Source organism: Erpetoichthys calabaricus, chromosome 3 (assembly GCF_900747795.2).
Source record: "Erpetoichthys calabaricus chromosome 3, fErpCal1.3, whole genome shotgun sequence".
NCBI lineage: Eukaryota > Metazoa > Chordata > Cladistia > Polypteriformes > Polypteridae > Erpetoichthys > Erpetoichthys calabaricus.
In genome coordinates, this window is record NC_041396.2 from 306,898,073 (window position 1) to 306,919,847 (window position 21,775).

Consider the following 21,775-nt stretch of genomic DNA (forward strand, 5'->3'; position numbering starts at 1 on the left):
ACTGGGAGACTAGTCAGGATAAAGGGAAAGATGACTGCAGCAATGTACAGAGACATCCTGGATGAAAACCTGCTCCAGAGCGCTCTTGACCTCAGACTGGGGCGACGGTTCATCTTTCAGCAGGACAACGACCCTAAGCACACAGCCAAGATATCAAAGGAGTGGCTTCAGGACAACTCTGTGAATGTCCTTGAGTGGCCCAGCCAGAGCCCAGACTTGAATCCCATTGAACATCTCTGGAGAGATCTTAAAATGGCTGTGCACCGACGCTTCCCATCCAACCTGATGGAGCTTGAGAGGTGCTGCAGAGAGGAATGGGCGAAACTGGCCAAGGATAGGTGTGCCAAGCTTGTGGCATCATATTCAACAAGACTTGAGGCTGGAATTGCTGCCAAAGGGGCATCGACAAAGTATTGAGCAAAGGCTGTGAATACTTATGGACATGGGATTTCTCAGTTTTTTTTATTTCTAATAAATTTGCAAGAACCTCAAGTAAACTTTTTTCACATTGTCATTATGGGGTGTTGTGTGTAGAATTCTGAGGGAAAAAAATGAATTTAATCCAATTTGGAATAAGGCTGTGACATAACAAAATGTGGAAAAAGTGATGAAGCGCTGGGAATACTTTCCGGATGCACTGTATGTGGCTTTTCACTCAGCGCTGGCGCTCGCAGTCATCTCAGATGATCAGGTCCCACTCGACTAATCTACTACACAGCCGCGTTTGACAAACCAACTAATCCCGGGTGAGTTTCACTGGCATTAACTTATCTAAGATGAGGCATCTGATCTCGGATGATTTAAGCAACGTATGGAAAATACCCCCCAGGAGAAGTGAGTTGCCGTGACTGAGGTTAGCACAGTCACGAGCCCAGTGCAGCATCCATGACACTGCCAGCGTTTCTGTGTTTTGCTGTTGGACAAAAATGTGCAAAACATTTCCGAGGAAGCTGATCCACAGCTGATATCGCACAGAATGCTTCTCTGTTTTAACACAAAAGGGGAATTGCCAGGGGGGGGTGTTGTGCGTGGCCAAGGTGTCCCATGTCTGGTTCAGATGCTCTCACAAGGGTATGACGTGGCTTTTCAAGTTTGTCACAAGTGCCCAAAACTGCCAACTTCAACTTCACCACTACTGGTAAATGAGTTCAGGGACACAGGTGGGATGTTAAGGGCAGATTTCACACAAATGTTAAGTTGTTCTTAACTGAAGGAACTAAAGACCCTTGGAGTAATAAGTGGACAGTAGGACTTTGGTGGGGGGGGGGGATCTTCAAATCCAAATCTGATGTTTTTTTGGACAGTCTTAACTGAATAGGATGGATGGGCCGTTGTCCTCAAAATTCACCCAAAGTTCTAATAGGAGCTGCTGGTGATGGGGACCCGAATGCCAGTTGAGTAGAGTTGGCGAGTTGCAGACTTAATGGGGCAGGAGCCTCAGCTGCACTTGTAAATGTGTGTGTGGCCCGGGCTGGTGGCAACGGGGCGAGACCCCCGGGACTCCTCCGCTGTGCTGTGTGATTAACCCTAGGACTCTAGTGGACTAACCTGCCGTTGGTCTTTGTCTTTATTGCACTGCCTGCTCAGAGTGTGACCCCGCATGAGCCCCCCAAACCGCTCTTTGTGTCTTATTTCATCTCCAACCCTCTCTTCTTCAGCTGCCTGTCCTCCAGACTCGGGTGCTGGTGGCTTGTCTCCTGTTGCTGCTAGCGCTCCTGCTCAAGAAGCCGGTGTGAAGCCTCCATCTCCCTCCAAACCTGTTCCTGTCGCCAAGCAAAGCTCCAAGTCTGCTTCTACCTCCTCTCCTAAGTCCTCTTCGCTCTCTCACTCTACTCCTCCATGCTCTCCTCTGGGCTCCTCAGCAAGCCCAAAAAGTTCTTTCATGTCACACGAGCAGGGTGGCAAATCTGGGCAACAGCCAAAGGTGGTCAAAGCTGGCAAGCAGGGCAAGGCCAAGAAAGGTGGGGGGAAGCAGGCAGCCAAGACAAAGCCGAGTGAGGCCGCAGCAGAGCCGTCCGATCCCCCTGTCGCTACCGCTGCCGAATCTCAGCCTAAGGACAAACCTGTGGACGTCCAGCCCCAGACATTAGCTGACGTGTCCGCTCCAGCACCCCAGCTGCAGGCTCCCAAAGCCCCCGAGTTGCCTTTGTCTTCCCCTCAGCCTGAAGCAAAGGATGCCATCAAAACAGAGGGCACCATCCAACCTGTAATAGAGAAGGTCCAAACTCCCGACGCAGCCGTCCCCCAGGCTAAGGCAGAGGAACCCAAGGTGGAGACATCCCCGCAATCTGCCCCCGAGCTCAAAACAACGGAGGTGGTGCCGGAGGCTCCTCCAGCCCCCCAACCCAAAGCCCCTGAGGCATCCTTGGCTGCCACCAAACCCGAGGCAGATGAGGCCAGTAAACCAGAATCAGCCCCTCAGACTAAGGTAGAAGTGCCCCAAAAAGCCAGACCCCCGAAGCCAGAGGCTGCTACCAAAGGACCCGTGCCCCAAGTGCAGGACCACAGTACACCCAAAGTACCCCAGGAACCTCCGTCATCCACAAGTACTCCTCAGCCAAAGTCGGAGGAGTCCAGAAAAATAGAGGGTGCCAGTCAGGCCACGGTACAGGAGGTGCCCTTGCCTGGCACAGAGCCCAAAGTAGATTCGGCTGCCACTGTGCCCCCTGTTCCCTTTAAGATCGCTCCCCACACCCCCGCCTCTGCTCCACTTTCATTCGCTGCTGCTGTCGCCTCTGGACTCCCTAAAAGCCCTCCTGCTGCCGTCCCCTCCAAATCCCCCAAGCCGCCCTCCGAGTCTGCTGCAGCACCTGTGCCAGCCGCTCAGACTCCACCAGTAGCTCCTGACGCGCCAGCGGTAAGTGCCCCTGCGCCCCCTCCTTGCCCAGCCGCGGACACCCCAAAGGCAGTCGAGGAGAAACCCCCAGCAAGTTCACCTGTTGGCCCTGCCAGTGTCGCCCCGGCTCCAGGCCCCACCTCTGCTGCTCAATCTTCTAAGCCGTCTCCATCTGCCCCTGCTCCTCCTACAGTGGATGATGACGAGCTGCCTCCCCTCATCCCCCCTGAAGAGCCTGTCCAGGAGATGACCTTTGACCCCCCTGTCTTGGTAGAGAAGCCCAGAGCTGCAGTCGCGACCCCTAAACCGCCATCTGCCCCGGTGGAACCCATCCTCAAGAACGACAAGGGTATCTGCTCGATGTGTCTGTTGTGTATGGCGTCATGCACGGGGTGAAGCCCCCTTATTGGGGGGGGGGGGGACGGGGACACGCACTAACTAACTGACTGTCTGCTGTGTTGTAACCTCTGAGTGTCTGGGGCAGCTTTTTACATTGGTGCTGCTGGGGGGAGCTGAGGTGGCTCGAGAGCCAACAGACACTTGCACCGATGGCCAGGAGCTGCCGCTTGTAACCAGCCAATCCTGGGCCTTTCCAGAGAGTTTTCATTGGCTGATGCTTTCACAAGGCTTCTTGAGATGGAAACCTCTGGGCCTCATTTGGGACACCTGGCTTTGTCGTGTTGGCGTGTCACTTTGACACCAGTGTCCCCTCCAGGTGTTTCCTGTCAAGTGGCCTTTTTTGGGCTGTGAACGTCTCTGCGGTTGGTGCTTTTCAGGGTTAAAGTTCACTAAACCAGCATGCTGTGCTCTAATCCTGATGTCCCAATGCGGTGACCAGAAGGTGTGGGCCTTTGTTGTCCAGTGTGCTTCTTCACGTCCAGTCTCATTAACATTGGAGGTGTGCAAGTGCCATGTAACAAAGGTAGTGGAGTGGTGCTCAGCACGTGTCTTGTGTGTTTGCTGTCTAGGGTCCGGCACAGAATCGGAAAGCGATGAGTCGGTCCCCGACCTGGAAGATCACGACTCTGCACAGGCACAGACGCAGCAGGCTCAGGTAGGCATGTGTTTCAGACGCGAGCGAGCGCCTCTCTGACTGGAGCCGTCCACGAGTGTTGTGTTAATCCTCCTCTGCTTGCTCTCCAGCTCGCCGCAGCCGCCGAGATAGACGAAGAACCCGTTAGCAAAGCCAAACAGAGCCGGAGTGAGAAGAAAGCTCGAAAGGTACGCTTACCGTGGTGGGGCTAGGGGACTGTGAGAAGGTCCGGGCAGTGATTTATGGGGTTTGCTGATGCATGTCATGTGAGAGAGAGAAAACCCTTTGGGCGCACAGGTCACCCGAGTTCAAGTCGGAGCCCCTGTCTATGGTAGACCTGGGCGTGGGCACCTTCACTGTAACTTGACTTCACCGACGATTACGAGAAATATGAGTTAGCTATTAGCCGCTCGTGTTATCTACAGTGCATCCAGAAAGTATTCCCAGCACATCACTTTTTCCACATTTTGTTATGTTACAGCCTTATTCCAGAATGGATTAAATTCATTTTTTTCCTCAGAATTCTACACACAACACCCCATAATGACAATGTGAAAAAAGTTTACTTGAGGTTTTTGCAAATTTATTAAAAATAAAAACACTGAGAAATCCCATGTCCATAAGTATTCACAGCCTTTGCTCAATACTTTGTCGATGCCCCTTTGGCAGCAATTACAGCCTCAAGTCTTGTTGAATATGATGCCACAAGCTTGGCACACCTATCCTTGGCCAGTTTCGCCCATTCCTCTTTGCAGCACCTCTCAAGCTCCATCAGGTTGGATGGGAAGCGTCGGTGCACAGCCATTTTAAGATCTCTCCAGAGATGTTCAATCGGATTCAAGTCTGGACTCTGGCTGGGCCACTCAAGGACATTCACAGAGTTGTCCTGAAGCCACTCCTTTGATATCTTGGCTGTGTGCTTAGGGTCGTTGTCCTGCTGAAAGATGAACCGTCGCCCCAGTCTGAGGTCAAGAGCGCTCTGGAGCAGGTTTTCATCCAGGATGTCTCTGTACATTGCTGCAGTCATCTTTCCCTTTATCCTGACTAGTCTCCCAGTCCCCACAGCATGATGCTGCCACCACCATGCTTCACTGTAGGGATGGTATTGGCCTGGTGACGAGCGGTGCCTGGTTTCCTCCAAACGTGACGCCTGGCATTCACACCAAAGAGTTCAATCTTTGTCTCATCAGACCAGATAATTTTCTTTCTCATGGTCTGAGAGTCCTTCAGGTGCCTTTTGGCAAACTCCAGGCGGGCTGCCATGTGCCTTTTACTAAGGAGTGGCTTCCATCTGGCCACTCTACCATACAGGCCTGATTGGTGGATTGCTGCAGAGATGGTTGTCCTTCTGGAAGGTTCTCCTCTCTCCACAGAGGACCTCTGGAGCTCTGACAGAGTGACCATCAGGTTCTTGGTCACCTCCCTGACTAAGGCCCTTCTCTCCCGATCGCTCAGTTTAGATGGCTGACCAGCTCTAGGAAGAGTCCTAGTGCTTTCGAACTTCTTCCACTTACGGATGATGGAAGCCACTGTGCTCATTGGGACCTTCAAAGCAGCAGAAATGTTTCTGTAACCTTCCCCAGATATGTACCTCAAGACAATTCGGTCTCGGAGGTCTACAGACAATTCCTTTGACTTCATGCTTGGTTTGTGCTCTGACATGAACTGTCAACTGTGGGACCTCATATAGACAGGTGTGTGCCTTTCCAAATCATGTCCAGTCAACTGAATTTACCACAGGTGGACTCCAATGAAGCTGCAGAAACATCTCGAGGATGATCAGGGGAAACAGGATGGACCTGAGCTCAATTTGGAGCTTCACGGCAAAGGCTGTGAATACTTATGGACATGGGATTTCCCGTTTTTTTTATTTTTAATAAATTTGCAGAAACCTCAAACTTTTTTCACGTTGTCATTATGGGGTGTTGTGTGTAGAATTCTGAGGAAAAAAATGAATTTAATCCATTTTAGAATAAGGCTGTGACATAACAAAATGTGGAAAAAGTGATGAAGCGCTGGGAATACTTTCCGGATGCACTGTATGTATATAATATTTTATTTGACTTTTCTTGACACTCTGACCACTGAATTGATTAGTTTTCCTTTAATTTCCTTAAATTTGATGTGAAGTGAGCCAACAGGTGACCAACTAAGTTGGGGCCTCAAACTCCCACCAAGTTCACTTCGTTCAGTTTCTTACTTTGAAGCCAATTCTCGTTGCTAATTAAACCCGTTAGTTAATTCCACGGCGCTCATTCTGCCATGGCAGGCATTTCCAAATGTGTTGATTTTTCTTTTATTTTTAAGAGCGCTGGCTGTGAAAATGTTTTGTGGACCTGAGCAGATCAACATCACGGAGGCCTTCACCTTTCTTTATTTTCAGTTATTGTGTGATGGGCACAGGTGGTTGTTGACGTGTTGGCACATTTTGTGTTTTAATATTGTTTGGCTGCTAATTAAGGAGCCTGAACCTCCTTTGACTTGTACTGCACACATCAAGGCGCTATATAACCTGACAGTCTGTTAGCCTTCTTAATGGCGTCTGAACACTGTCTGGATGTTGATCGTGTCGAGTCCACTACGACTCCTAAATCCTCCTCATAAGGTGGACTTTTGGTTTTCAGACCCCCCCATTGTGTATTCACACCTAAACTTAAAGAAAGCGTTGGGCTCAGCTCTTTTAATCTTCATTAACTCACCCCCTGTAGCCCCTCAATCAGCCTCATTGCTCTTCTCTGGACTTCCTCCAGTGCTGCTGTGTCTTTATGGAGTCCTCATCTGACCACAGGACTCCAGATGAGGCCTCACCAGTGTGTTATAAACCTCCAGTGACTTGTACTCCACACATCAAGGCGCTATATAACCTGACATTCTGTTAGCCTTCTTAATGGCTTGTCTGGGAGTCGATACTTTAGAGTCCACTACGACTCCTAACTCCTTCTCATTAAGTGGACTCTCGATTTTCAGACTCCCCATTGTGTATTCATACCTCACATTTTTACATTCTTTACATTTACTGACATTAAATTTCAGTGTCCAAAATCTGCCCGAGCCTGTCTGCTGTCCTTCTGTGATGATATAACAGATTCCAGATGATCTGCTAATCCACCGGTCTTGGTATCCTCTACAAACTTAACCAGGCTGTTCCTTATATTCCTATCTAAATCATTTATAGGTATTAAAAATGGCAGCCTGCGGTGGGCTGGCACCCTGCCTTGCGCCCTGTGTTGGCTGGGATTGGGTCCAGCAGACCCTCCGTAACACTGTAGTTAGGATATAGCGGGTTGGATGGATGGATCTGAGGTCTTGCTCCATGCCCCACACATGCTAATAGCGGTCCTGGCACCAAGTGCCATATTTGAGTACCGAGAAAAGAAACAGATTGCTGTCATTTTTCACTAACCCTCACCTAATCATATATGTTTTAGTGGTAATGACTAGCAACAGCTGCAGTTGGCTGGCGCCCTGCCCAGGGTTTGTTTCCTGCCTTGCACCCGGTGTTGGCTGGGATTGGCTCCAGCAGACTCCCGTGACCCTGTAGTTAGGATATAACGGGTTGGATAATGGATGGATGGAAAATGGCAGCGGCCCCCACACTGCCCCCTGCTGGTCTCCACTCTTAACATCACCAATTTTTGATGAGGTTCCTCGCCCCATCACCCTTTGCTTCCTGTGCCTGAGTCAATTCTGTCACTTCTGTTAGTTGGATGCCCACCTCTCATGTGGCACCTTATCAAATGCACTCTGACAGTCCTGATCAATCATCTCCTCTGCTCCTCTCTGGTCGTATCCTTTTGTTTCCTCCTCATAGAATTCCAGCCTGTTAGTAAAACATGACCCCCTCGTCTGACCCCACGCTGACTGTCCTGTCCTTGCCAGGTGTTGCTCAGTCTTCTCCTTAATAATTCCTTCCATTAATTTGCCTGTGATGCCCGTTAACCTTACTGTCCTCTAGTTGCTCTGATCTGTCCTGTCACCGTTTTTTATATAATGGGATGATATTTGCCATTTTCCAGCCTTTCAGAATCTCTCCAGTGCCCAGTGACTTCCTAAATGTGTGTCATGGGTTACTCTCTGTGCCCGCTAGCCTCCTTAAGAACTCCTAACCTAATCGTAACATCTGCTCTTAGCAGGAGCAGCTAATCAGAACCATACAATCTACTGCTTTTGATAAAGAGAGAAAATTACTATGGAGCAGATTTCAGTTTAGCCTATTGGTCCGGCCCCCCAGTTTCTTATGTGGCCCCTTGGTAAAATGAATTGGCCACCTCTGGGCTAGACCTCTTGTCACACCTTGACCAGCAGCGCTCTTGTCCCTGACCCTCCTGTTTCTTCTTCTCTGTGCTGGTGGCAGTAGCTGAGAGGGCTGACCGTGACAGACGCCCACAGCGAGTGCACTAAATTCAGCACCGCTTCATCCTTATTGTGCTGTGAAAAAGTATTTGCCCCTTCTCGATTTCTCCAGTCTTTGCCTCTTGTTTTAGATCTCCAGACAAACCTGGTAGAATTCAAAACACAATGCACAGTTTTTAATTCTCATTTTAAGGTGAAGGAGAAGAGTTCACTACCATCTATCCCACATATGAAAAAGTAACTGCCCCCCTGAACTTAACATCTGGTTATGCCCCCTCCAGCAGTAACAACGAGGGACTGATCTGCGCTGGTACCTGGACGGTTACTTACTGCCAGAAGGGATCCTACTCTGTCGGGCCCTTGAACCAAAGGCCCTTTACCTGAAAATTGCTCCAGGGGTGCTGTTGTGATGGCAGAACCTGCGCTCTGACCCAGAAAGGTCCTGTGAAAAGACGGGGATTAATGCAGTATATCAAAATGAATCCAGTGCTTTCTATAACAGGAGATCTGGTCTTTAGCATCTCTGTGGAGAAATCTTGGTTCGCTCTTCTCCACAAATTTGTTTTAATTTAGCCACACCGGGGTGGGGGGGGTTTAAACTATGAACTTATTTAAAGTCCCACTACAACATCAAAAAGTGTACAAATTGAGGGAATTGGGAAGAGGAAAAAATACTCTTTGACAGCACTGTAAATTATTGTACATGCCCTGATGGTACAGAGTGAGCGGGACCTCCACTCCACTACACACTTTTAGACAAAAGAAGAGGTGAGAGGACAGCAGTAGAAAGTGGACAAACTCCCCCCCCCCCCCCCCCGATGTCACCCTGGTGGCTGTGATGGATACGATGAGATGGAGAGCGGTCATTAGGAAATCTGCGGTGCCGCAACAACCCACCCACAGGTTAAGGGGTATGTGATGTGACGGTGACACAATTTGACTGAGCGACTCTCGTCACATTGTCAAGAGTGGTGGGAGTGTGTCGAGAGGACTCTCTAGAAACTTCCTGCTCGGATTCTGTGGTTTCAGTGCTAATGAAAGTCTCGTGTGACCAGAACTGGCTGTCTGCCTCGGGGAGCGAGGGTGGGCCCTCCATGATGAGTCAAATAATGTGACTTTCGTTCTTCTGAGTTTACTGAAGCCAACATTGTTTCTCTGAGAGGGGGCGGGGGATCGGGGGCCTGTTTTTAAATAGTACCTCTAGTCCGGTCAGTGTGTGTTGTGTTCTGATCCTGAGTACTTTATCTTTTTTTTTTTTGTTTTGTTTGCCCCTCTAGGCCATGTCCAAACTCGGTCTTCGCCAAGTCACGGGGGTCACCAGAGTCACCATCAGAAAATCCAAAAACATCTTATTCGTCATTACCAAGCCAGATGTTTACAAGAGCCCGGCGTCGGACACTTACATTGTGTTTGGAGAGGCCAAGGTAAGTAAGCTGGGAAGCCGCTGAGCTGCTCAGAGGTGTCACTGGGCGTCACAGCACTGGGACTTTACAAAGACTGCGGAGAGCTGGGCATCAACAGAAGACCTTTACTTGTTGTCGCTGCCACTTCCCATATGGGCGAATAGCCCTGGCAGCATTGTGATTTGTAAATGTGCCCAGCCTGCTGTTTGATATTTGTGAATGCAGCTCAGAGGTTGTTTGTGCCCTTTTGCCACTCTTCCAGCGTGTGACATGCAGACTTTTGGGGCACTTGAGTTAGGACAGGTGGTATGGGGGCTGCACAAACTCGCAGTAAGTGACCAGAATTCCTCACTCCTAGTAAGCGGTACACTAAACGGGAAACCATCGATGACGTGACATGCGAGTGCTGCAACCTGTGAACGCATTAACCCCAAAGGAAATGAAAGAAGCACGTCAGTCGTAAATTCCAAAGCCACACTCAGCTATCATGCCCACGTAATAAAGGTGGTTGGCGCGGTGTCACTTTGGATGTTTAGGCCTGATACTGTCATGAGATCTGTCACCTCCAGCAGTCAGTTTGTTTTTTTTTGTGTCCCCCCTCCCAAGTGTATTTATATACTTTATTAACTGAAGAATCCTGTTCAGTCAAATGAAAATTGCACGCATGCTATAAATGAGAAGCACACTGCCAAGCCTACAGCTTGATCAGTATTGACGGAGTCGTTTACTAGTGACCATCTGCTGCCGATAATGACGTTGGACGTCAGGGTCAGCCTTGTGCTAATCACACGTAAACGGTAGACTGTGCACTGCAGGGGGCCGCATGGCAGTAATTGATGAGTTGATTCAAGTGGAAGCCATGCTGCATGATTCCCAGCAATCCCTGCTCGACATCATACGAGTGACAAATGCTGCTAATGCCACCACTGCTGTCACTCGTTAGTAACAAAGGGAGAGACCTTTGCTGTCGTCTAGAGCCGAGTGTTGATGCAGTCAAAGGCCTCCGAACTGAGTTTTAGCTGTGGGATTGGGTGGGCCGTGTGAGAGAGCCGACCGGTGGCATGCAGCAACTTGGCATTCCTTGAATACGGCCAGTTAACTTTGCTGTGTTTCTCCGTACCACACACACGTTTTCTAGAATGTCACTTTTTGGTGTCGCTCATCGGATCAGCAGCAGTTCAGAGCGTTGATTAATTCTCCTCGGTTCTGAGTGGGCATCGATTAAAAATATCAGTCAGTCATCATCCAGCCCGCTATATCCTAACACAGGGTCACAGGGGGTCTGCTGGAGCCAATCCTAGTCAACACAGGGAGCAAGGCAGGAAACAAATCTCGGGCAGGGCGCCAGCCTACCACAGGGCATTCACACACCAGGCACAATTTAGGATCGCCAATGTACCTAACCTGCATGTCTTTGGACTGTGGGAGGAAACCCACGCAGACACGGGGAGAACATGCAAACTCCATGGGAAGCGAACCCAGGACTCCTAACTGCAAGGCAGTGACCTTCCAGGTAGCAGCTTTATGGTTTTTAGGGTTCATATTAGCAGATTCTCATCATTGGGTCTCGTGGGATGTTGGGGTGTCCCGTGCCGTCACATGACGGACGGTTCTGTTGACGTGTTACTCTCGCCACCTCTGGATGTTTAGTTTGTCCACTGCAGTTTGAGAGCTTTGAAGAAGGCCGTCTTGTGGCAGAGCCGTGAGTGCTGCACTGGCTGCTGCTCCGTCTTGTTGGACCCTCTTGAGTTTTTAGTGATTAGACACCCACCACTGCAGCCTGAGCCAGAACAGCAGATGACGTTCTTCCTGCATTGAGTTTAAGAAATCCAGTTTACCAGCATGCTAAAAAAAATAAGTGGAAAACAAGGCAAGAGATTTAAACGAGAAATGTGTTTAGTATGGACGCGTGTGTGTAAGAGAGTTACCCAGAGTGCTGTGCGGCTCGGCCTGATTGGCAACTTGATGTAAACAGGAAGACGCTGAGGCCCAATCGAGAATCTGTCCATCTCATTTAACCCTTCACTTACTGCACATATTTCATGCCTTAGCAGTCCGTTTCGACCCGGACCCAGAATTCCCTCATAATAAGTGTCTCTACTAAATTTAGAATGTATAGATAGTGTGTTTGACATTAATTAATGAACGATTAATCATCCATTTATGTTTCAGGGTGTAAGGAGTGTGTTTTTAGAGACAATTGGCCGTTACGCCGTATCATGTCCTGTTTTACCTGAGACGTGAACGCTCACGTTTGCTGTTTTTTGGGTTCTCTTCTCCAGTGGTGCTGATGTCTTGAGGGAGTCTTTTAATTGTAATAATGGGAAGCAGTTTGAAGCCCCTTTGGGTGTTGTGATGGTTCTCTTGAACTCGGGTGGGAATGTAAATGCAGTGGAAGGAAATCTCTCGCCATGGGTGATGGCCGTGCTGTGCTGCTTGCTAAACTTGGTGGTTCCTTTGTAAAGGATGATGATTGGAAACGACAAAACTCTCCACAGACTCACACGTGTCCCCGAGTGGCAGGTCTCTTATTTAATCTTCTGTTTGACGTCTTTATCATCTTGGAGATTTAGGATGGGGTGTGCACACTTTTTGAACAGTTAGAACACAGATGTGTGTACAGTAGTGTCGGTCACTCAGAGTCACAGAGTGTACTGCTGCCCCTTAAATCTCAAAGTCGTCTGTTCAAAGCCAAGTTCACTGCTGGAAGTAGGTGGTGGAACACGAGCGAGCGAGCGGATCAACGGCTTGAAGACTTGAGTAACGACGATGTGTATTTTATATGAACACGCTTTCAGAGCAGAGAGTTTGAAATCCATTATATCATCAGAGAAGGACTTGGACAATAGACAGGCTCTGGGCAGATTTGTAATGTCAGTAAATGTGAAGAATTACAAGTAGGAAGTAGAAATGTGAGGTGTGAATACACAATGGGGGTCTGAAAATCGAGAGACCACCTTATGACAAAGAGTTAGGAGTCGTAGTGTTCAGAAGCCATTCAGGGTGTCAGGTTATATAGCGCCTTGATGTCACAGGAGGGTGATAACACACTGGTGAGGCCTCATTTGGAGTCCTGTGGTCAGTTCATGACTTCACAAAGACAAAGCAGCACTGGAGGAAGTCCGGAGAAGAGCGATGAGGCGGATTGAGGGGCTACAGAGGGTGAGTTATGAAGATTAATAGTGCTGAGCCCAACACTTCCATTAAGTTTAGAAGTTTAGATGTGAATACACAATGGGGGGTCTGAAAATCGAGAGTCCACCTTATGAAGAGGATTTAGGAGTCATAGTGGACTTGTCACTCTCATCTGCCAGACGGAGTTCAGAAGTCATGAAGAAGGCTAACAGAATGTCAGGTTATATAGCGCCTTGATGTCACAGGAGGTTTATAACACACTGGTGAGGCCTCATCTGGAGTCCTGTGGTCAGTTTGACTCCATAAAGACACAGCAGCACTGGAGGAAGTCCAGAGAAGAGCGACGAGGCTGATTGAGGGTACAGGGGGTGAGTTATGAGGAAAGATTGATGGCGTTGAGACTTTTAACCATTTAATGTCAGTAAATGTAAAGAATTACACATAGGAAGTAAAAATGTGAGGTGTGAATACACAATGGGGGTCTGAAAATCGCGAGTCCACCTTATGAGAAGAAGTTAGGAGTCATAGTGGACTCTTAAGCTATCGACTCCCAGACAAGCCATTAGGAAGGCTAACAGAATGTCAGGTTATATAGCGCCTTGATGTTTGGAGTACAAGTCACAGGAGGTTTATAAAACACTGGTGAGGCCTAATCTAGAGTCCTGGGTGCAGTTTGGGTCTCCAGGCTACAAAAAGGACATAGCAGCACTAGAGAAGGTCCAGAGAAGAGCGATGAGGCTGGTCGAGGGTACAAGGGATGAGTTGTGAGGAAAGACTAATAAAAGAGCTGAGCCCAACGCCTGCATTAAGTTTAGATCTTGTTAGGTCTGAATACATAATGGGAGATCTGAAAATCGAAAGTATTCCCTTAGAGAAGGACTTAGGAGTCATAGTGGACATGACACTATCAACTGACAGACCATGCTCAGAAGCTAACAGAATGTCAGGTTATATAGCGCCTTGACGTGTGGAGTACAAGTCACAGGAGGTTCTGCTCAAGCTGGAGTCCTGGGTGCAGTTTTGGTCTCCAGGCTACAAAAAGGACATAGCAGCACTAGAGAAGGTCCAGAGAAGAGCGACGAGGCTGATTGAGGGTACAGGGGGTGAGTTATGAAGACTAAAAGAGCTGAGCCTTTAAAGTGATGAAGAGGAGACCTGACTGAAGTGTTTAAAATGATGAAGGGAATCAGTGCAGTGGGTCAGACGGTGACTTTAAAATGAGGTCATCAAGAACACGGGGACACAGCTGGACACTTGTGAATGTCACACACAAACATCAGGAAGTTTGTCTTCACACAAAGAACCACAGACACTTGGAGTAAGCGACCAGGTAGTGTGGTGGACAGGAGGACTTTAGGGACTTTCAAAATTCGACTTGATGTTTTAGAAGAATGAAGTGGAGAGGACTGGTGGGCTGCTGAATGGCCTGTTCCCGTCTCGATTGTTTAATGTTGCCCCCCCCCAATCCCTCCGCTGTCCTCAGTCCTGACCTCCCCCCTAACATTATGAAGAGTTGCGGAGACCTTCATCTGGCTGATGATGATGGAGTCATTTCTTTGTTTCTTTTTATCATAACTGGGTGGGGGGTGTAAGGAAAATAAATCAACAAACCCCTTTTTTGCTTCGGTGGTCTCCGTTTTTCTTCCTCGTCTAACGCCGTCTCTTCCTCTCCCGTTTGCAGATTGAAGACCTCTCCCAGCAGGCACAGTTAGCGGCTGCAGAGAAGTTCAAGGTGCAGGGAGAGGCCGTGTCAAACATTCAGGAGAACACGCAGACGCCCACCGTACAAGAGGAGAGCGAGGAAGAGGAGGTGAGCGCCGGCGCCGTTGGGCCCACTCGTGTGCTCCGCGTTTCCTTCCCGTGATGATTCACATCCCATGACTTTCGTTCTTCTGAGTCTGCTGAAGCCAAACGTCTGTTCTGAGAGGAGGGCCGCCATTCACCGGACCCTCGAGTGCTCATCTGTTTGCCTCTCGGGTTCTCATCGTCCTCCTCTTCCTCTCTTTTTTTTTTTAGGTTGACGAAACGGGCGTGGAAGTGAAGGACATTGAGCTGGTCATGTCCCAGGCGAATGTGTCCAGGGCGAAGGCCGTCCGTGCGCTGAAGAACAACAACAACGACATCGTCAATGCCATCATGGTGAGTGTCGTGGCTCTGCCACCTCCTGGGCATCTTGGGGACTGTACAGGGTGCACTGCCCACGTAACCTTGTGGCTCGTCTGTGTCCCCCCCTACAGGAGCTGACCATGTGAGCATCAGGACGGAGTGTGCGGTGGTGTGGCGTGAGGTCTCGTAGCTGCGAGTAACGTTTGTACAATTTATACTGATATTGCAAATAAACTTATGGGTTGAGAAGATGGAGGTGCTTGAGTTGACCCCGTGACCGCGGTGTGTCTCTCTCTGATGTTTCGGGGTCAGATGGTGGTCCGGGGGGCTGCTTGTTGCTCCAAGATGACCTCATTTGGGAAGAACGCAGCAAAACATAAAAGGCAGATTTGGAGGCGAGAGGGCCCATCTTCATGCCAGCGCCTTTCTGTGCCAGGTGGTCTTAAGCTCTGATGTGGCACGGTGAGGCTTAGGGGGCACCTCACCCATTCAGTGCTACTGTTTGTTGAGACCCCAGAAAACTCCACTGGAAGCTTTGGGGGCAGAAAAGCCAGTGGTGGATGTGAGGAGGAGACTGCAAGGCGTCGCCATCGTGGCACGGAGGGCACCCCACTGTCGGCAGAGTCACCAACGCACCGCACGGTCTTGGAGGGCAACAGTCACCTTAAGGGCCTTTTCAACTTCTGGGGGTCTGCCTGAGGCCTTCTCTTCTGGGGGGCTTGTTCTCCACCTGCCTCCTCTCAGTGCCCCCGTTCTCAGGCTGGCCTGCACAACCCAGGGTGCCCATTTTAGGTAAATTGTGAGCTTCGTCCATGGAGTTCCCCCTTCGTGTGACGAGGCCTGTGCTGCTGCTGCAGCTCCACATCTCGTACTCGACTCCGTGGACGTGAACTGGCGAGGTCAAAGGTTACGCGCAGCTGGAGAACAGCGGACATCACACTGAGCTGTGACCAAGAGGGCCACCACACTGGCCACGTCCTCTGGTGCCGTCACTCCTACGTGGACTTCGACTGCCCTTGCAGGCCCCACACACACACACGTGGAGCTCAGAACATCCACCTATCAACAGGATCTTCACTATGGAATTCCTCACCTTGTTTGTGTCCACCAGCAGGTCCTAAGATGGCTGACCACCCGTGAGGTCTTCACAAGTCTCCTTGTCACCTTGTAGTCCCCTTGAGCCCAAGGTTAGCTGCTGACCTTTGACCCTTCTGTTAACTGCACACTGATTGTACCAATGGGGGGGTGCAGATGGTAGAGATTCACAGCAGTGTGCGTCTTCATGTAACATCACCAAACTGAGCTCCACTCGAGTCTGGTTGGTGGTCTGAGCCCACCTAAGCTGGCACTCACCATGTTGTGCCCACTTCACAAAGGCCCAGTCGGTCTAGTCATGGCACCACTGTCTTCCCCAGCTACTGGGCACCCATTGGTACCCCCCTATGCCCGTCACTCAGGTGCCCACACCAGCAGAAGTGAGAGAACGAGTTTTGGTTTCAAAGGCCGCAGCTCACACGTGATGTACTTGTTGCCCCATTTGAACCCGTGTTACTGGGTAGTGCCAGCTCTCCAGTACATCTCACCACGTAAGCTCACCTACTGTTGTTGTAATGGAACATTTTGTGAATGTGGGGGACCAATAAGGGGACACCTGTGGTCTGGGCATCCCCCCCCCCCCCCCCCCCAAGTGATGGCATAACAGCCCAGCAAGACCAGAGGAGGTGCCATGGAAGGAAGAGCTTGTGAGGAGAACAAAGGGGGGGGGTCACAAAAACACGGCCTCAAAGTGAAAAGTGGGCCTCATGAGCAGTCGGGGGATGGGGGCTGAAAATAAAGGGGGGGGGTCTGAGGCCTTCCTTGTGTGATTTTGGGCTACGCAAGAAATAACAGGTGGTGCTTGTTGGCCTGCATGCCCAGGAGGAGCAAATGCCAAGGGGGGGGGGGGGGGCAACCCACAAGTGATGTAGTGTGGCCAGGACTTGACCAAAGAGGGTGTGGGCACCACAGGATGGGTGTCACGGAATTCAAGGAGAACAAATGAAAAACGGGAGAGAAAAGTTGGAAGAGACGATAAACTTGGCGTTTGCCCGGCCGAGTCTCAGAGTCGTCCAAAATCTCCAAAGTGGCGTAGCGGTCAACGGCAGTCAATAATCCACCGGGTTGGGGGGGGGGCTTTCTTACAGTCTGCTGCTAGCCCAACCAAAGGAGGCCATGTGCTTCGCTCAGACTGCCCTCTAAGGTGGGTGCCATGGTGCCCCTGGTTGTGAGTGTCTGCCCGCTCTCACTGCTGCCCCCTTCAGGTCCCATTCTTATATTCTGTTGGCACCCAATGATAAGGCAGTTTAGTATCTGCTCTGGTGCCACTAGAGACATGTGTGAGAGTGGCATGGCTGCCAGACTTGCTAAGGTTTGGAGTCTTGTGTGGCCACACAGAGGGACACCTGCCAGAACGGAGCCGTCCCTTCAGTCGGTGGTTTGGTCTCCGAGTCCGTGGTGGGCCTAAAGTGGACAAATAGAAATGAGGAGGGCAGCAAGTGCAGAGGGCGAGTAGTGGGGGGTCTGAAACGAGGGGAGCAGCCTGGCAAAGTGCCGCCACCATGTGACATGATACCGAGTCCTCCTGGCCTCTTCAGAAGATGTGGCCCACTCACAGGATTGGGGGGCACAGAGACTTCTGGACTGGCAAGCCGAGGACCTGCCCGCCCGCTCGAGTGTCACTCCTGCAGTTTGACTACTCGTTGTCTATATGGCGCCTTTCCTGTCTCCCTCCCGTGTGAGCTTCACTTGCTCTTTTGTTCCTTCATGACCCATCCCTGCTCTCACTTTTCTCCACATTTCTTGGTCTCGTCCGGTGGGTGGGCTGCTGTTTGACGACAATCAGAAAAAAAAATGTTGGGCACCCCGCTGGCCCTCAAGACCCCCACACCTGCTGACCTGCAAACATCTGCATAATGTGACCCCTCCGGAGGGGGGGGGGGTAAGGGACACCTGAGCTGTCAACTTTGTCGGGGGGTCTCCATGCAGAGCTGCAGTGTGCACTGGTGAGTCCTCCGTGGGTTTGCTGGCAGCTCTGGGGGTCCTGACTGACCTTCTGCCTCTGCACTGCATTTTATAACTACAAATGTTTCTGATGCGCCATCTGTTGGAATGACAAATGCAATGCATATGTCTCTGTTATGTGCCGTTTGGTATGGGATTTGGAAAAGCAGTGTTAATGTTTGTGATGCGCCATCTGTTAGAATGATAAACACAAGGATACTAGATGGACACAGAGATACACACGTACTTATTTTTTAAGGTGGATTACAAATAAATCGGACGTGAAATGATCGCCAACTGGGAACAAATCCCACAATAAGAAGATCAGGACTGACGAATCCAATAAGTGAAAACAAAATAACGCAATCACAAAGGGGGTCTACCAGACAATGATAGCAACCTTCTGTTCAGCACACCAACATGAAGTCACTTCAGTTGCTTCTCTTTTATTCAGTTTGGTCCACAGGGTGGGGGGCTGGAGTGGGAAGAGAAGACCCCCCGGTGTAAAAACAATGCGTTTCAGGGACGCCCCCTTCCTTGCGGTGCTGAATGACGTTTGCCAGGACCTGCTGTCCAAAAAGAATAAAAAACCAAAGACGGCCATCTAAGATAAGCAAAGGGTCAGCGCTGTGTGGCGTCTCAGGGTCTCTGAGGGTCTTTCTGGTGGACAAGCTGACACTGGAGACGCTCAGATTACTCCCCTGGATTTCTGTGCACACGTGTGACCCGTCATTACCTCGTCACTCAGACTGGCAGGGGGACCGTCCCTGCTGGGTCACAGATTGAGTACAAAGCCAGAAAGAGGCTGAGGGTCTATCACTGCCCCAAACCCCCCCCAAATGTCACCACACACCAGAAAGGCCAAGAGTCGAACTCCCACTGGGACTTTGGATATCATCATCATCAGAGGGACAGGGTCGAGGTTGGGGACCCCCACTTCAACACCTTAGCAGGGGCCACAGGTGGACAGCCACCTCTCTGAGACCCCCTAACCACTCTGACAAAGGGGGCGTGTGGTGATTCTGACGGCCACTGGCTGATTGTTTTGGTCGGGTGTGGTGAGCTTCGGTTTTTTGCCTTGCAATATTTATGGCTATGACTCAAATGTTACTCTTCGTCATATGGACTGTAGTGACGAAGGTGGGTGGGACACAAAGTCAGGCGCTGACTGGTGGCGCTCTGAAGATGCTGAGCTCACTGAAAAACAAGAACAGAACAGCAACAACAAAAAAAATAAAACATCCCCGGCCCACTGTTTAGGGTCACTGGGCGCCCCTCAGCCACAACAAAATGTCACCGTGCTGTCATCGTCACCTCTCTTCATAGACTGCTCTGTCTGCTCATCTCACACACACACCTGCCCTCCCGTCTCTCTAACACAGTCGGCTGAAAATCACGAGACGTCTCAATGCGGTGCTCTGAACATCCACCCTAAACTGGGGGGGGGTCCACCTCTGGTCCTGGTGGGCCGCACAGCTTCTGTCGTCTTAATCAGTGAGCTGATTCACTTGTCTTGTCTCAGTTTTAATTGACGTGACTCGGCCCCTTGAGTTGTTTCTTTTTCCTTAATGAGCAGCCAAACAACAATGAGACCCGAAACAAGCAGATCACCTGAAAATAATAATACAAATAAAAAATATGGAGTATGAATTATATATAATAAATATTAATAAAGAAAGGTGAGGGCCCCGGTCATGTCGGTCTGCTCAGGTCACCAACAGAATGAGAGCAGCGACAAGTCCTGAGATTTAATTAACAACGAGAATCGGCTTCTCATTAAGGAACTCGTTGGCATGAAATCAGCTGGCATCTGACACTCCACTGTAGCTGGGCGTCTGTCGGCTCTGTCTGGCTGCCACTTAATGAAGAAACTGAATCCTTAAAAAGAGGGCTGTGATGGGCTGGCGCCCTGCCCGGGTAAGTTTCCTGCCTGGCACCCTGTGTTGGCTGGGTTGGCTCCAGTGGATCCCCGTGACCCTGTGTTCGGATTCAGCGGGTTGGAAAATGGATGGATGAATAAACTTAATAAGTTATAGCGTAATGAGAATTGCATAATTAGATCTGGGCCACCCTGTATTAACAGACCATGAAATGATCACAATTCATGCCTAATGTAAAATGTGGGACATACTGGATAATGAAGATGTGATTATGAACAGAAATGTACTGTACTTATTGATGCCCACCAGAGTCTGGCAGTGGAGACTAAGGCCGGGTTTATACTTCACGTGGTATGACGTCTGCTCCAGGGGACGCCAGCCTTGTCCCGTTTATACTCGCGCCCGATGCTTGCTGGAATGGGCACATCCCCGGATCGATGTATTTAATCATCAAACATCCGTCCTTCTCAGAGATATCGTGCCAAGGTGTTCTCGAAATTTAATGGATGTTTCAGGCAATTCACAACCTGATGAGATCTCGCACTGCCACCTGGTGGAATCCTCCAGATTTACGTACGTATTTAAGTACGAGCGCGGGTATAAACAGCACAAGGCTGGCATAACAGGAGCGTCCGCTGGAGCAGGCGTCACGTCACGCGATGTGCAACCCTGGCCTAAAGAGTATGGGGCGTCACTGCGAGATGTTGGGACATGAGGCGTGTTACAATTCAAAAGGGCAAAAGAGCGGAGTTCAAACAAGAAAACCGAGGATTCACAACATGTGATAAAGAAAAGCAAATGAACACCGTTGAGCGTGAAAGACTGGAAAAGGAGGCGAGAGGAGCGCTTCTACGATCAACGGGCAGATGGAGGGAGCAAACAGAAAATAAATACAAACAGTACATTGAGTCGCACTTGAGACGAGGACGTGCAGACAACGTGACACGAAGACGGACAGCTGGTGACGCACTCTGTCGTGACATTCCAGGTGGATTGCCAAGGCCTGGCGCTCATCGTTAACACTAAGCCACTAACCGCACTGACAAGAGGAATCCAGACGGGTATGTTGTGAAAACTTGACGACGTTACAAGAAGTTAAGAGGTTACCGTCGGAATCTGAAAACCAAAAAGGAGGCTCCAGGAACTGATGGGCTTACTGCAGAATTTGAATACAAGAAATTCATCGACAAGCTTGCTGCGTTTCTACTTGCAGTTTATGAGGCGTCCTTCAATGCTGAAGAGCGACCACCTAGGATGAAACGAGGCACAAGGACCCTCGTAAAGGTAATCAGTTGACTGCCAGCTGCGGACCCATTACCTTACTTAATAACGATTATAAAATGATTGGCTCAGTGTTAGCTAGACGTCTGAAATCGGGCCTGGACGACGTTATTAGTGAAGCTCAATGTGAAAGGACGTCACAGTTCAATAATATTATTGTTGATTAGCGTGAATGGTCAGCGGGTGATCCATTAATATCATTCCTTGATTTTCACAAAGCATTTGATGCTATCAGCCGTACATTTATTTTTGATACTTTTTTTTTTTTTAGTGTCGGACATTACTTTCTTTGGGGTGGCACGGTGGCGCAGTGGGTAGCGCTGCTGCCTCACACTAAGGAGTCCTGAGGTTTGCTTCCCAGGTCAGTGGAGTTTGCATGCTCTCCCCGTGTCTGCGTGGGTTTCCTCCCACAGTCCATAGATGTGCAGGTCAGGTGCATTGGCGATCCTAAATTGTGCCTGGTGTGTGTGCTTGGTGTGTGTGGCACCCTGCCCTGGATTGGTTCCTGCCTTGTGCCCTGTGCTCGCTGGGATTGGCTCCAGCATACCCCCGTGTTAGGATATGGCGGGTTGGTGGATGACTGACTTTTACTTATTTTAAGTTTTTATAAATAAGAAAATGAGCCCGTTAATAAAACACTCGGTAAGTGACCCTTGTGTGTGTGTCCTGAACATTTCTTTTTTTTCTTTATTTCTCAGTTCCTTTTGCT

The 21,775-nt window shown here is 49.8% G+C and overlaps 1 protein-coding gene and 2 non-coding genes across 7 annotated transcripts in view; all 3 read left to right on the forward strand.

Annotated features, from left to right (window-relative positions):
* Positions 1–15,115, forward strand: part of naca (nascent polypeptide associated complex subunit alpha) — a 34,599-nt gene extending 19,484 nt beyond the window's left edge. For 2 of the 5 annotated variants that reach the window (XM_028798696.2, XM_028798697.2), the window contains 7 exons: positions 3,030–3,185; positions 3,805–3,890; positions 3,980–4,057; positions 9,500–9,646; positions 14,442–14,570; positions 14,777–14,899; positions 14,998–15,115. In XM_028798696.2, the coding sequence (XP_028654529.1) occupies positions 3,030–3,185; positions 3,805–3,890; positions 3,980–4,057; positions 9,500–9,646; positions 14,442–14,570; positions 14,777–14,899; positions 14,998–15,012 (734 nt within the window). In that variant the 3' untranslated portion in view covers positions 15,013–15,115. Of the gene's footprint in view, positions 1–1,658; positions 3,186–3,804; positions 3,891–3,979; positions 4,058–9,499; positions 9,647–14,441; positions 14,571–14,776; positions 14,900–14,997 lie in introns of all 5 variants that reach the window. The other 3 variants (XM_028798699.2, XM_028798700.2, XM_051924979.1) reach the window with 2 other exon arrangements.
* LOC114649753 (small nucleolar RNA SNORD59) lies at positions 9,311–9,386 on the forward strand. The gene has a single exon (XR_003715900.1). It is a non-coding gene; the product is annotated as a small nucleolar RNA SNORD59 (small nucleolar RNA).
* LOC114649754 (small nucleolar RNA SNORD59) lies at positions 14,616–14,689 on the forward strand. Its single transcript, XR_003715901.1, has one exon. It is a non-coding gene; the product is annotated as a small nucleolar RNA SNORD59 (small nucleolar RNA).
* Positions 15,116–21,775: the final 6,660 nt, after the last annotated feature.